Source organism: Euleptes europaea, chromosome 17 (assembly GCF_029931775.1).
Source record: "Euleptes europaea isolate rEulEur1 chromosome 17, rEulEur1.hap1, whole genome shotgun sequence".
NCBI classification, from domain to species: domain Eukaryota; kingdom Metazoa; phylum Chordata; class Lepidosauria; order Squamata; family Sphaerodactylidae; genus Euleptes; species Euleptes europaea.
This window is the reverse complement of record NC_079328.1, coordinates 50,454,608-50,469,734: the sequence shown is the minus strand read 5'-3', so window position 1 is coordinate 50,469,734 and position 15,127 is coordinate 50,454,608. Positions and strand designations below refer to the sequence as shown.

General features: G+C 52.2%; 1 protein-coding gene across 1 annotated transcript in view; it reads right to left on the bottom strand.

Moving 5' to 3' along the window:
• Positions 1-14,628, bottom strand: part of SPG7 (SPG7 matrix AAA peptidase subunit, paraplegin) — a 29,625-nt gene extending 14,997 nt beyond the window's left edge. Inside the window, exons 1-5 of the mRNA XM_056862399.1 lie at positions 14,128-14,628; positions 11,270-11,366; positions 9,218-9,307; positions 2,643-2,884; positions 758-897 (exon numbers count right to left, since the gene is read on the bottom strand). Coding sequence (XP_056718377.1) covers positions 758-897; positions 2,643-2,884; positions 9,218-9,307; positions 11,270-11,366; positions 14,128-14,628 — 1,070 coding nt within the window. The remainder of the gene's footprint in view (positions 1-757; positions 898-2,642; positions 2,885-9,217; positions 9,308-11,269; positions 11,367-14,127) is intronic.
• Between the last annotated feature and the right edge of the window lie 499 nt (positions 14,629-15,127).

Here is a 15,127-nt window from a genome sequence, read left to right as displayed (position 1 = left end):
ACTCTCACCGCCTTTCGGGGTTTTTTTTTTACCTGCCTCTGGCCTCCTCTTCATTTCTGACGCTGACTTTACATTGGCATTGAAAGCATCAGCCTTTGTGGAATCGCCGGGAGAAAGGACCCGGGGTTCTGTATAAGAGAGTCTATACATCTAATGGCTGCACTTGCTTCTCATTGACATTTGGAATTTTATTATCAAAGTGGTTTCTGCTCAGCGTGGGGCTGTGAGTCAGCATCCGCCTAAGGTACGGTCAGACGTTGTTCTCACGGGCAAAAGCTGGGTATTTATTTTTATAAGCCAAACATAATGCGGCGGAGGGGGCTCGCGGGGGCTCTAATGCATTCCCTCCACCAGCCCGGCCACACTGCAATCGCCGGCATGTTCGCTAAGCCACCCGGCAGCAACCGCTGAGGAAATTGATCAGGATGCTTTTCACAGAAAATTGCAGCTGCGTCTGAGTGGTTCAGGCTGCCCACCGTCACAGCCCCTCCCCCTTCTTCTATCACCAGGGAAATTATCTCAAGATGCAGAGCGGGGCAATTCAGAAGCATCTCTTCCCTTGTCAGCCCCAAGGGGCACCGCATGTCCCACATGTTTGCGGCTCACTGCAGCTGTTGGTGCCCTGACCGGGGCCACGGACTCCTTTTAGGATGCTGCGGATGCAGCTCTGGCAATGCAAGAGTAACAGCAAAGCGCAGGGGAGGGAGGCATATTGGGAGGGGGGGTTAAGAGTGGTTCTCTCCAGAATTCACCGTACTTTCCGAAGAAGCCAGTACGCTTGTAGGAGACGGGGATCCTGTCCTTCACGCTGATGTTCAGCTCTTCCTCGGCTGCTCGCAGCTTCTCTTCAAACTTGTCAATGTTGGCCACCTGCATTCTGTACATCAGGGCCAGCCTCTGGAGAAACACAACAAAGAGCAACGTGACAGTGTCGAGGGTGCAGAAAGGACCTCGATCAACGGGGAGCGCTCGTAGGTCCCCGCACAGCAAGGGCAGAAAACAGAGCGACTGGACACTGGAGGCAGCAGCCGGCCTTCACTCTAAAGGGAACAAGAACCACACCGCCAGCCTCTCTCTTCACAGCTAAGAGATGCACTGGGAGTCACATGCTCCCTGGCCTAGGGGAGGCACTCTCCCCCCAGAGACAGTTACAACGAGTGCTGCTGTTCCTCCTGGGCTTGCTTATGGCCCCCGCCACGACAGCAAACCCAGCGGCAACAATTCCTGGGAACTGGGGAGAGGCTGGAACAATCACATGCCCCCAGTTCAGTCCCTCTTAGTGCCCCCCGGCCACCACAACATGAACCCGGAGCGGTTTTCCTTCGGAAGCCCTTCTCCCTGGTATGGCTTCCATCTGTTGCAACCTACCCTGGAGAGAAAAGGATGGGCTCCCAATCTTTAAAAATAAAAGAACAAACAAATAAATATGTGATTCTGGAAGTCAAGGGAGGATCCTCAGCACCTATTCTTACCAACAGCCACTGCCTTCTCTCCCCACTGGTAAGACTCCCAAGCCCAGGGACATCTCCTGAGTTGTGGAACATCCAATGGCATGTCTGAATTGTGAGCCAGGTGTGGCCAAAGGGGCCCAGCTCCCCAGCAAAGGACCCCTTCACTGAATTCTCAGCGGGGACCCAGAAACTAAAAACTAGATGGGAACTACGGGAGGAGCCATGGGTCAGTGGCAGACCATCTGATTGGCATGCAGAAGGCCCCAGGTTCAATCCCCTGCGTCTTCAGTTAAAAGGATCTGGTAGAAAGTGATGTGAAAGACCTCAGCCTGAGACCCTGGAGAGCAGCTGCCAGTCTGAGTAGACTGTACTGAACTTGATGGGCCAAGTATCTGATTCAGTACAAGGCAGTAGGTGGTGTGCTCCCACATCTCAGATGTAAGGTGCATTTTCAGAGACCAGGGAGATTCAGGGAAGCATCCTTTATGTTGATTTCCAAGTGTGACCATGTCACAAAAGTTGCAGAACTTTGTGCTTACAAAGAGGAAAAGCAGGTCCAGAACCGACAGTTTGTGTTTTAAAGGCTGCCTCTGAATCTGCTAGGCAGTGGGCCAATTTCAGTTAATGTGGAACTAGGTTATGTTTCACAGAACCTTTCACCTGGCCAGATGCCGACAGAAAGGATTTGAAACTCAAAACATGCAGAATTTCCTGCCTGGGAATGAAGATCACGGGGAGAGAACCTCCTGACTGCCCCACCAATCAAAGAAGCTCGTCTGGTGGGCATGCGAGAGAGGGCCTTTTTGGTGGCAGCCCCACAATTATGGAACAACCTCCCCAGGGAGGTGTGCCCAGCCTCCTCACTTTCAATGTTCGGGAGACAGCTGAAGGCGGTTTATATAGGACTGCATTTGACTCATTTATTTTTTATTTATTGGCAGCCCCAATTGAGATTTTAAATTGTGGCCTTTTATGTGTTTTTTTGTAATTGCTGTTTTATTTCCATATAGTAAGCTGTCTTGAGTGCTGCAAAGGTAGAAAGGCAGCTAATATACATTTTAAATCAAATAAAATAAATTTCTGCCACCAATCCTGAAATTCCTCTCAATACCAATGTAGCGCAAGTCACTTTTCCCCCAGCACCTTAAGAACTGACCTTGGTATAGGATTAAAGAGGAAAGAGACACTCACGGGCCGTCCAAACACAACTGCCCCGGGGTGCAAGTAGATTTCCACAATGTCGCTCTCCGGGACCACTTGGATCCGCTGCACCTCTCCTTTGGCCAGCATCTCGTTCACAAAGTCGTTCCAGGAGATGTTGCCCCCGCTGGTGCTCAAGGAGTTGAGCAGGCTCATGATGACGGCGATGATGAAGAGGGTCCTCAAGCGCTCCCGATACATCTGGTCCTCCCTTTCCCGGCGTTTCTTTTCTTCTTGAGAGGGGAAACGTAAGAGCACGTCAAGATTAGCTCAGGAAGGAGAGAGGGGCATGATCATGCCCCAAGCCACAGACCCCACACCGGCTGGTTTGTGTTCCACATTTCATTTTCCTTGGACAGCATCTGGTTTGTAGAGCGGTATCGTGTTACCGTCCTGTTCCGGGGGACTGATGGAGGGGAGGCAAGGAGCAAGGTCACCAAGTGAGGCTGGATGGGAACACCAGCCTCCAACCCAGCCAGCAGCTCAAGGAGACTGCGTGTGTGTCTACAGGTCTGAAAAGGTGCCATGAGGAATGCTCTATGGGGAAGGGGGAGCTTGTATTGGACGTGAATGGAGATGAGGCAGGCGAGACAGAAGGAACAAAGAAACTCACAAGCTGCAAAAGGTAGAGGGGAAAAAGCTATCCTGAAGCACGCACCAGAGGACGCCAGGCCAGAAAATGCTGAGGTGTCTTGGACAGCATCACTGCAACAAGTAGGGAGCTGTGACTCAGTGGTAGAGCATCTGCTTAGCATGCAGAAGGTCCCAGGTTCAATCCCCGGCATCTCCAGTTAAAGGGACTAGGTGAGCAGGTGATGGGAAAGACCTCTGCCTGAGACCCTGGAGAGCCGCTGCAGGTCTGAGTAGACAATACTGACTTTGATGGACCAAGGGCCTGATTCGGTATAAGGAAGCTTCATGTGTGAGCTAATGATGCAGCAGCTGCATGCCCTCCAACCTCCCCTGAGCCACACCAAGGAGACGCTGCAACCTCCGCCAGGCTCCACTGCTCTGCATCAGCTGGCATTTGTTTTATTGGGGGGGGTGGGAGACGCCACCACATGGGGTTCTGCAAGAGAACCTTTGGAATAAAGGGAGGCAGGCTGGACAGCAGCAGTGCAGGAGGGCTTGCAAGCTGCCCCCCAGGCCAGCTGATCTGCTTAAAGGCCACCCCCCCACACACACACTATGGGAAAAGTGGCCCTTCTCTCCTGCCATGAAAGGCCTTACTCCAAGCTCCATTCTGTGCCCGAGTGTTGCCACAGCTAGAGAAAAGCACCGCAAATCCGTCACTTGTAAAACGGCTTACAATTAAAAACACTAGTGGCATGTAAAGAGTTAAAAGCATGTCTGTCTGTCTCTCTCTCTCTCCCCACCCCCCACATCAGCTCTCAGTGACACATATGAACAGCCCCCTTCTGCTGACTGATCAGATCTGGACACTCCACTAGCACACACACCCTCCGCCAGCAACATGTCCTTCCTAAGAACCAAATAATGAAGAAACTCAAATAAATCATGGCTGCTTTGTTGGCACATCGGCGTGTGTTTGCCCAGATTAGATACTTGTCTGCAAATTTGTTAACAAAGGCATTTATCAGTAAACACCACCGGCGAGACCCATTCTGCAACAAACACCAAGGAGCTTAGACACAGCTCCCTCTGCGGCCACAAGGCGCACCCCCCCCCCCAGGCAGGTGCCAGCTCCATTTTTCACTTGCGGCCTGCTCTGTCCTGCACCCCAATGGCCCCCTCAAGAGGGAGAGCGCAGTTGTGCTCCACACAATGCCAGCCCAGGGACCAGGCTCTGCCTCCTCCTCTCCTCTCGCTTTGCAATCCTGTGTTATCAAGAGCTCAGCAGACTGAGCAAATTCATCACTGAGCTGCATGCGTGTCCAACGAAGCCTTGAGTTAAGAGAAAGCTGTCATGTCAAAGCAAAGAACAGGGGGGAGGAGGAAAAGAGAAACCCCATAGCTACTAAGCGGCAGCAGATGGAAGGGCCGGACGTTGTGGCTTAGGAAGCAGGGGTGAATGGGCGGGAGATAGCCCACAGGGTCCTCAGATGGATATGGAGGTCATCTCTCAAGGAAGTATGATAAGCAGCAGCTAGGCACACTGTCTTCTGCTGAAACTGCCAAGACTAAAACTGAGTGAACCACCAAGAGCTTCTACTTCTCGGCTCTGAGCGCAGAAGCTGCCTGATGGCGGCTTCTGGGAAACCTAGAAGTTTACACCATCTTTCAGCTACCTGCAGAGCAGAGCAAATGCGCTGTTGTATCAAGCCTCCAGCTTCCCACAGAGTCCGTCAGCTTCCCAGCCCGTCAGCCTCCCCACAAGCTCTGAGGCCAGCTGGGAGTTCAGCCTGGAACGGTCTCACCGGACCACTCCTTCTCCCACATTGGCCTCACAGCCCCCCTCCCCCCTGCATGTCATGCCATGAGGCCAAGAGGGGCTGGGGCCTTCTCCTGCAAGCCCACCTCTTTTCTGCATGCAGTGACTTCCTCCCACTGACATACAAAGGAAGTTCCGAGGAAGTGGTTTTCCCCTCCCAAGTTTCAAAGGCAATCGAAACAGATGCATCCCATATGTCGTTTGATCACAGAAAGGGGCTTCCCCCAATAATAGGGCCTCTCCTCACTAGCAGCCAGAACTCTGCAGTGGCTGCTAGAGATCTTACAGCAGAGCCACAGATTGGAGCCCTGGGAGGCGGCCGAGGCAGCAGCAGAGGACGCCAGCACCTCCCCACAATAGCCGGGTCGGCCGGTTTCTCTGAGCTGCTGCCACCTGGCTCCACAGGGCTCCCAGCAACAGGCCCCCACAGCCCTGCAAATATTCCCTAAAAATAAGTCCCACATGAGCTGGAAGAGGCAGCAGCAGCAGGACCCGTTCCAGCCTCCCAGTTTCGGAGAGCCCTCCGGGAGGAATGATTTGCCATTAACCCCAGCCCTGAACTCTGTGATTAAAAGCTTGCGAGGGCTGCAGCGACCAGGCTAAGGAACCCTTCAAAATAATTACTGCAGGGATGATCTCCCCCCCCCCAGACACTGAGGAGGCCTGCCCCCTCCCCATTCATTCATCCATCACTACGGGAAAAGGCATGCAGCACCGCACAGGTCATGGTCTAAACACGCAGTCCGCCCCGCCCCTTCTGGGCAGGATGCCGGCTGCTGATCTCACATGTGACCTTTCAGGCTCCAGAAAGCACAACTCAAAGGGAGCTGAAGGAAATATCTTGTGGCATTTGGATGGCTCTCCCTTGCATCTCCTGAAGAGCCTCATTGCTCCCAGTCAAGAGCTGCTGGTTGAGAAAGGGAGGCCAAAGACCCCCTTCCTCCTCTGAAGGAACAGATGAGCGGATATGAACTGGGATGACCCTGTGAAAAAGCAGGAGCTGGCACACAGAGGACAACTCCAGGAAAGGCCCCGACCCTTCTTTCTTGCCTTGGGGAGCCATAGGGAGAGGTGGCAACAGTTCTAAATCATTTTTCATCAATTTTGTTTTGGAAAGGATCTGAAAATTAAAGTTAGAATAACAGGTCTGGCCAAGTGGATAGACACCAGCCTTGGACTTGGGAGGCTGACATTCTTGTGCCATTTTCTTCCACGGATCCAGCATCCGCCTGATCCTGCACACGCACGCCCCCCCCCCCACATCCCTACCAGTAGGACAGGACTGGCAACAATCTGCCTTGCAGGGTTTTTGTGAGGGCAAACAGAATGCTAAAGGACTGAGCCCCTTTTCATACACGATGTGCTTGGGAAGTGGCAGCTCCAAGATGGTCAGTAGGGACCCCAGAGCAGAGACCAGGTTGGTTAAGTGAGAAAGAGCTTGGGACCGGCTATGTCTAATGACAAGAGGCACGGGCAACGCTGGGGGGTGGGGGTGGGTTCTAGCCGAAATGGTCCTTTGTTTAAAATGTTTATTAGCCACCTAGCTTACAACACAGATAAAATACACAAAATACATTAAAATAATAAAACCAAAATTTAAAATCACAGTTCAGGACTGGTAGTAAACTTAACCAAATGCAGTCCTAAATAAAACTATCTTCAACTGCCTACTAGTAAAGAGCAAGAGTGCAGGGGCCAGGAGCACCTCCCAGGGGAGTCTGTTCCTTTGTCGTGGGGCTGCCACTGAAAAGGCCCTCTCTCATGTACTCACCAAATGAGCTTCTTTGATTGATGAGACAGTTAGGAGGGCCTCTCCCTGTGAACTTAATTCCTGGGCAGGAACGTAGGGGAGAAGATAGTCCTCCAGATACCCCAGTCCCAAGCCCCATAGGGCTCTAAAGGTCAAAGGCAATGCCTTGAATTGGGCTAGATAGCTGGTGTAGCTGCTGGAATACTGGGGTCACCTGCGTCCACAGCACAAGAGTTTGCTGCTCACTGCAAATGAGCAATGGGAAGAGGCGCAGCTGAAGCAGAACTGCAGTTCACATGAAACAGAAAGAAGCACCAGGGGAACTTCCCACACCTTCAGTAGCAGGACAGAAAGGCCTCTGCACCCGGAGTTCCCAGCCACCAGGCAGCCAAAGAGTCAAACCGCTTCTGGGCCAGAAGCTCTTCTAGTCTCTTGACATTGCGAGAGGCACACACACACGTGTTAGATGAAGGGCAAATCTCTCCCCTTCGTAATGCAGAGTCAAATTACAGCAAGAGGAAAAGGGAAGGCCATATTGTGGGCTGCTCAGAAGAACTGCTGGAAGCTCCAAGGGAGGGGGGCCCTGCTGGGCCAGCTGACAGTCAAAATGCAGGACATGTGTGTGTGTGTGGGGGGAATCTACTAACAAGCCCCTCTGAAGCCTCACATCTGAAGGAGGCCCTGGCGATCTTTTGTATAGTTCAGCAAGTTTTAAAGAATCCACATCTTATGCGAGTGACTGAAGACCAAGCAGAAAACTGAAGCCGTTATAGGCTGTGTACATTTATACATAGGCTATGTATAACGTTTTAAAGCAGTGGGGCTGGCAGGACGGCACCACCACTCCCTGCAGGAAACAGATGCACACTTTCTTCTCTTTCTTGCCAAGACTCTGATCCAACCAGCACACTCTCCACAGCATCTTCAAAATGCAGAGAGCTGGCTGGCGCCCACAATCTCACTGGAACAAACACTTCCCTCCTCCATCCACACAGCAGCTCTGGAATGGCTTTAAAGGTTTTACATATTTTTAGTTAGATAGTGGACAAGCCCATCACACACACACACACAAACACACACACACGGTCCCTTCCAAGAGAGAAATAATTTAGCAAGGTAACCCACCCCAGTGCTTCAATATCTCCTTTTTCAATGTATTTCAACAAACACAGCACATGCTCTTCTCCAATACTACGCCTAACAACTCCTGGCTAAAGCCAACAAGAAATCTGCTCCAAAAAGGGCTCATCTGTACACAAACTGGCTTCAAGCAAGGTCTGCACAAAGACTCCTCCTCATGCTGCCCTCTTAAGCGGAGTTGCACCCTGCTAAGCCTGTCACAGCCAGTGTTTAAAAGGGCGTAACTCTGCTTCAGATGGTACTCTTAAAAACGGAAGCTGGATCAATAAAGAATTCCCAGATGGACAAAGACTGGCCCACAAAAGAAGAATTTTACACTAGCTTCTGCACAATATTTGAAATAAAAATTGCATGCAACGCTGAAAAACAATAAATAAAAACACAAAAAGGACAGGCCTGCTCCTTTGGCAAAGAAGATACAGCCTCAGGTCATTTCACTGAATTGGTTCCAACGAAGACAGATTTGAGGTGTGTTTGGTTTCCCCCCCCCCCCAAAGATGCAAAAAAGATCTGAAGCAAATGGAGTACAAAGGACTCCACACCCCGCTGGAGAAGAGAGGAGCCGGCATCTCTCCATCGCCTATGACTAGAAAAACAGCAACGCTGGGATTTCCATGAAAGTCTGCCAGCCCTCTTGGAATTCTGAGGAAAGACAGCGGTCAGCATCCCAAACTGGCTGTCATGGGAGTGGGGGGAGGCCTGGCCCAACAACGTGTTGTGATTTTCTATCAATTGTGTGCAGAGTTCCACACCAAATGTTATCCTGCAGACACAAACGCATTTCCTCCTGGTTTCTTCTGAAGCATCTCCTCTACCAGGGAGGTGGAGAAAAGCTGGAATCTTTGAGTAAGATCCTTTCTTTGAGTAAGAGATGCTGTGTGGTTTCAGTTTCCAAAGAAAGGGGGTGGGTTGTGGCCTGTATGTCCGCAAGCGAGAGGCTTCTAAGCCCAGAGACGCAAGAGAGTATGTGTCTATAGCTAAGCAGAGGGCACCCTGGCTACAAGGCACCTGCCTCATTTGCGTTCAGTGTTTTCTAATCAGTCAGCTGCAGGGAGTGACCTGAAGTCCACTTTTTTCACATTCAAGATCCTCTGGATTTTATCCTCAAGAGTCAAGAAGGAAGCAGGTGCCCGGAAACATAGAAGCACCCACTAGTCTCAACAAGAACCGGTGAAAACTAGCTCCTTACTGGACACTAATGAGTGCACAGGAAATTATTTTTCAGTCTGTATAAATTCACTCCCAGCAGGAAGCTTTACATTAAAAAACAAAATCTGTACATACCCTCGTCTTCCTCCGGGGATTTCCCTTTGGACCCTTCACCACTTTTGCCATTGCGACGGGAACCAGAGGTAGAAAAATAGAAAGGGCCACCTAGAAACAGAGACATGGTCAAAGCTGTGCCTTTCTTGTGTGTCCTGGACAAAGAGAAACCTGCAGTGATGAGCTTAGGCAGAAACCAGCTTCCTGGCTGCCCTGGCTTCAAGGTGGGAGCAAAGCCCATGTGTGGGGCTGGCTTTCTGGCACTCATGGCTTCTAAGCCCTACGTGGTTCTCCTTGCAGCTCCTGCTCTCTCTTCCTCCCCTCGGCCACATCAAAAGCCCTAAAGAACTGACAGGAATTAGTGGGTTGAGAGGGAGATAGGGAGGAACTACAAGAATTCCAAGGAAGGGATTCCCCCCTGCCCCTTTGAGGGAACAGTAAACTACAGAACAAAAACTCTAGAAGGTGGTTTCTCATATGTGCCCCTGTGGCCAAGGGTGGAGAGGCGGAAGGACAATGTGGTCCTTCTGCTTTCCATAGCATCACAGCTATCAAGGGAAAGGTATGGCCTTGGAAGGCTGGAGGAAAATGCCCTTGAGTTTTCAAGGCCAGAGATGAACAGAGGTGGTTTGCCCTCACTTGCCTCTGCATAGCAACCCTGGACTTCTTTGATGGCTTCCCATCCAAATACTAACCAGGGCCGACCCTGCTTAGCTTTTGAGATCTAAAGAGATTGGGCTAGCCTGGGCCATCCAGGGCAGGGCCTTGGAGGGCAGCTCTCCTCAGAAGCTTCAATCAGAGACATGTCAGGAAGGTCCTTGGGAGAAGCAATGGCTGAATCCAGCCTGAGGCATGCAGTGGCAAGACATCCCTCTCCCTCCTCTGTATGTATGTGTGTGTGTGGGGGGGGGGGGCTGGTTACATGCCTGGGACCCAAGAGGGCTACTCTGAGTGCAGAACCCACGTTCTGACGGCTTCAAACGTGAATTCTGTTTGTGCAAGTGATGCACAATAATCCATCAGGCAGAGTCATCATGGTGTAGTGGTGAGGGTGCTGAATTAGGACTGGAGACACCCAGGTATACCACAGATTGCTGGGTGATCCTGGGACAGTCACCCCCTCTTAGTTTATGGACCTCATGGCATTGGTGAAGGCATAAAACAGAAGAGAAGGATCACACCCATGGTCCTGAGCTCCCTGGAGGAGGACCAGGAGAAAATGTTACTGTCGTAGCCTTAATGAGGGGCTGTGGCTCAGTGGTAAAGCCTCTGCTTAGCAGACAGAAGGTCCCAGGTTCAATCCCTGGCACCTCCAGTTTAAAGGACCAGGCAGAAAGTGATGTGAAAGAACTCAGCCTGAGACCCTGGAGAGTTGTTGCCAGCCTGTGCAGACAATACTGCCCTTGATGGACCAATGGTCTGATTCAGTAGAGGCAGCTTCATGTACATTCACTGACTACCAATTTCCTTTTATAAGGATCAAAGGAATAGATCTGCCCTGAGAGATAGTTGTGTGGAGAGATGCTTCCAATTTCCTGGTTTCTGGAATCTAAAAACCAGTGACGGAATAATTCCATATGCATTCTTCCAACCTTCGAGAGTTACAAATCTCCTTCTTTCTCTTTTTTCTCTATTACTTATTATTATGTATCATTATGTGTTACTATAATAGCTCTATATTGTTGTTTAGTTGACATACTTTTTGGTCTATAGTTTTTTTAAAGTGCTAGATTAGGTAGGAAGAGTGTGTTTGTGTGTGTAAAGTTCCTTCAAGTCGCAGCCGACTTATGGCGACCCCTTTTTGGGGTTTTCATGGCAAGAGACTAACAGAGGTGGTTTACCAGTGCCTTCCTCTGCACAGCAACCCTGGTATTCCTTGGTGGTCTCCCATCCAAATACTAACCAGGGCTGACCCTGCTTAGCTTCTGATATCTGACGAGATCAGGCTAGCCTGGGCCATCCAGGTCAGGGTGGTAGGAAGAGTACTAGACAAATAACCAAAATTTTGGACATGGCTGGAGCTAGGAAAGGCAGCATTCTGGTCAAAACAAAGAAATGATCTTCCTTACTCACTCAAAAGCTTCCAGAGTTGAGCTGGAAATAAATGCTTTTCCACTATGGCTGGCGAAAGTCCTTCAAATTCGGGGGAAAACCTTCGAGACAGAAAGCTCTAAGGAGAGGACAAGAGAAGAGACCTTCATTCAGAGAAAGACAGACCTCCGTCAAGTAATGGCAATCTTGAGCTAGACTCAAGGAAATTAGGTCCAAAAGAACATTATGCAAAAATTATGGAGGCTTTTGTGAACACCCAAGAGCAGAAGTAAAGAAACGCCCAGCAACACAACAAAATGCATTTGGGCAATGCATGTCTGACAGGGCCCTTGTCCCATAGTGAAGCATCCCCTGCAAAAGGCTTTAAAATGCCTACAACAGCCAACCTGTTCTGGGGTAACATTTTCACAGAGCAGCTGGAAAAGAAACATGATCAACCACTAGGATTGCCAACCTCCAGGTGGTACCTAAAGATCTCTCGCTATTACCTTTGGTCTCCAGATGACCAAGATCAGTTCCCTGGGAGGAAATGGCTGCTTTGGAAGGTGGACTCCATGTCATTAAACCTGGCTGAGGTCCCTCCTCTCCCCAAACCCTGCCCTCCCCAGACTCCACCCCAAATCTCCAGGAATTTCCCAACCCAGAGCTGGCAACCCTATCCACCACCCATCTGGATCTCATCTACTATTAAGCCAATCCAAGCACACCCATTTTAATGTTTCCATTGTTTTAATTCATACTTCCAACACATATTGGAGAAATACAACATGATGGCAAATAAATTAACATAACAAACAGCACGTTTAGGGAGGGGAAAGGAAAGCTTCCCAACCGTCCCCATTTGAGCCTGCTGAACTCCAATATCAATGCCAGATGAAAAGAAGCCTTAGAATAAGGCTCTCTCTCCAACACATGTACTATTCCTCCAGGAATGCCAGACTGTGATGGAAGCAGGTCCTTTCTTGAGAAAGGAGGGGAAATTCTGGGTGGGCCAGCAGTTGGAGCCAGGCAGATCGGAGTGTATACCCTGCTGACAACAAACTCTCTCCCCTTCAAACTCCAATTACTTGGCTTATTCAACAAAATGCTGACACCGAATGCCGGGCTGAGACCCAGGACGGGTGGGTAAAATTTTTGCCCACTGTGGCCAGCCCATGCATATTTATTTACTCCATTTCTAGCTTGCTTTTCTCCCCAGTGGGTACCCAAAGTGGCTCACATCGTTATCCTCTCCTTTGTTTTATCTTCACAACAGACCTGTGAGGTAGACTAGCCTGAGAGCGTGTCACCAGTCCAAGGTCACCCAGGAAGTTTCCCTGGCGGAGTGGACACTGGAACCTGGCTCTCCCAGATTCCAGCCTGCCGGGCTAACCACTGGTGGAACACATGAACACATGAAGCTGCCTGATGCTGAATCAGACCCTCGGTCCATCAAAGTCAGTATTGTCTGCTCAGACCGGCCCCGGCTCTCCAGGGTCTCAGGCAGAGGTCTTTAACATCACCTACTTGCCTGGTTCCTCTAACTGGAGACGCTGAGGATTGAACCTGGGACCTTCTGCACGCCAAGCAGATGCTCTACCACTGAGCTAAGGCCCTTCCTTCAAGGGTTGTTGTGCAGGTCATCAGCACTTGGAAGGCTGAGGGCCCCCCTCAGGCACAAATGACCAGGGGATTGAGTGCGGGTCTGCGCAGCTGCATTTATCTGACACCCCATCAAAGCACTCCTACCCTCCTTTCAGCACAAACAAGCGCACCCCAAGGCCATCACCCGCACACAAGCAAGCAGGTTGCCCAAGCAGGTCACCTGGAGAGGCAGTGCGGTGCAGTGGCTGCATTTCTCTCTCTTCCCATCAAGACATTCGCAGCCCACTGGGCTGGAAGCCCCGCTCGACAGCCAGACTCGCCGGAGGGAGGGCAAGAGCTGGGCTTAGGGTTGCCAGGTCCCTCTTCGCCACCAGCGGGAGGTTTTTGGGGGCAGCCTGAGGAAGGTGGGGTTTGGGGAGGGGAGGGGCTTCAATGGCATAGAGTCCAATGGCCAAAACGGCCATTTCCTCCAGGGGGAGCTGATCTCTATCGGCTGGAGGTCAGTGGGTCATGGGAGGAGATCTCCAGCTAGTACCTGGAGGTTGCTACAAGAAAGACTCAAAACCACTGTTAATACGAAAATGTAAGAACAAAACAGGGTAGGTTCAAGATAATAAATGATAACAAAAGCCCAGTGGCTGTCTCCAAAGGCGGACGAGAAGCCAGTCCAACAAATGGAAGATGATCAGATGTAAAATCCGAAGGCGAAAAACATAATCTTGCCGCGGCCGCGGCAAGATTATGTTTTTCACCTTCGGATTTTACATTTGGAGACAGCTATTGGGCTTTTGTTATCATTTTTTTGTCATTGTGAACAACTGATGCACTTCGTTGTATATTTGCATATTACCTGTTACACTGGCTCGAATCTTGCACTGGTTAACTTCGAACGTAGTTTTTGTTACCTTGATACCTTGAGCCCACCCCGTTTTGTTCTTACAGTGCCTGGAGGTTGGCAACCCTACCTGGGCTCGGGTGGGCGGCGGAGCTCCAGCAGGCCTCGGGCTCAGTCCCCAGAGGCCCCTCCGCTGGGAAGGGCGAGGAGCCCCCAGGGCTGACCCCACCCCCCACCCCCGCACCCCCAGGGTCCGGGCATCTGCCCCACCGGGAGGTGGCTTCGCCTCTGCCCGGCCCTACCTCGCAGGGCTGTTGCGGAGGCGGGGAGGGCCGGAGAGAAAGCGGACGGGGGGGGGGGGAGAGAGACCAACCCTTCCTTCGCACCGCAGCCTGGCCAACGAGGCCTCCGGCCCGGAGCCCCTTTCCCGGCAGGGAGGAGGCCCCGCCAGCCCGCTTACCCTCAGCACCCCGCTCGGCGGCCCGGCCCAGGCGCTGCGCAGGGGGGCGGCGGCGGCGGCGGCGGCGGCGGCGGGAGCCCTCAGGCGCAGCCGGCAGCGGCTCCCCCGGCTGAGGAGGCGCAGCAAGGCCAGGCCGCTCATGGCGCCGCCCGGCGGAGGAGGAGGAGGAGGAGGCGGCGGCGGGCGGCGGCCGGACCCGGGCAGCGGCGGGGCGGCGAGGCGCCCTCCGCCATCTTGGACGCGGGCAGCCGAGCCCGCTCTCAAGATGGCCGCCCCCCACCAGGCGCCTGCGCCGAAGCCCCAGGCCCGCCGCGCGCGCAGGAAATCGCGGGGGCGCGCCCTGCCCTGCCCTCCCTGCCCTGCCCGCCCGCCCGCCCGCGGCTCGGCCGGGGAAAGCAGCCGGGAGGCGGGCAGCGCAGCGCAGCGGCGCCCCTCGGCAAAGCGACGGCGCTCAGGAGGAGGAGGAGGAGGAGGGCCTCTAGGCTGCGGAAGCTGCTGCATTTTGCAAAAGAAGACTGAGAGGGGACAGGAGAACCATCTTCCGAGTACTTGAAGGGCTGTCATGCAGAGGAGGGCGCGGAGTGGGTTTTCTGCGGCCCCACAAGGTCGGACCAGAACGAACAGGTTGAAATTAAATCAAAAGAGTTTCCATCCAGACATTAGGAAGAATTTTCAAACAGTGAGAGCGGTTCCTCAGTGGGACAGGCTTCCTCGGGAGGTGGTGAGCTCTCCTTCCCTGGAGGTTTTAAAGAAGAGGTTAGATGGCCATCTGTCAGCAGTGCTGATTCTATGACCGTAGGCAGATCATGAGAGGGCGGGCACCTTGGCCATCTTATGGTCATGGAGTAGGGGTCACTGGATGTGGGTGGGTGGGTTGGGGGGATTGAATTTCCTGCATTGTGAATTTCCTGCATTGTGACCCTGGTACTGCCAACTCTACGATTCTATTCTGATTCTACGAGCCGCTGAAGGCTCCAGCAGCCCTGAGCCCCCCAACCTA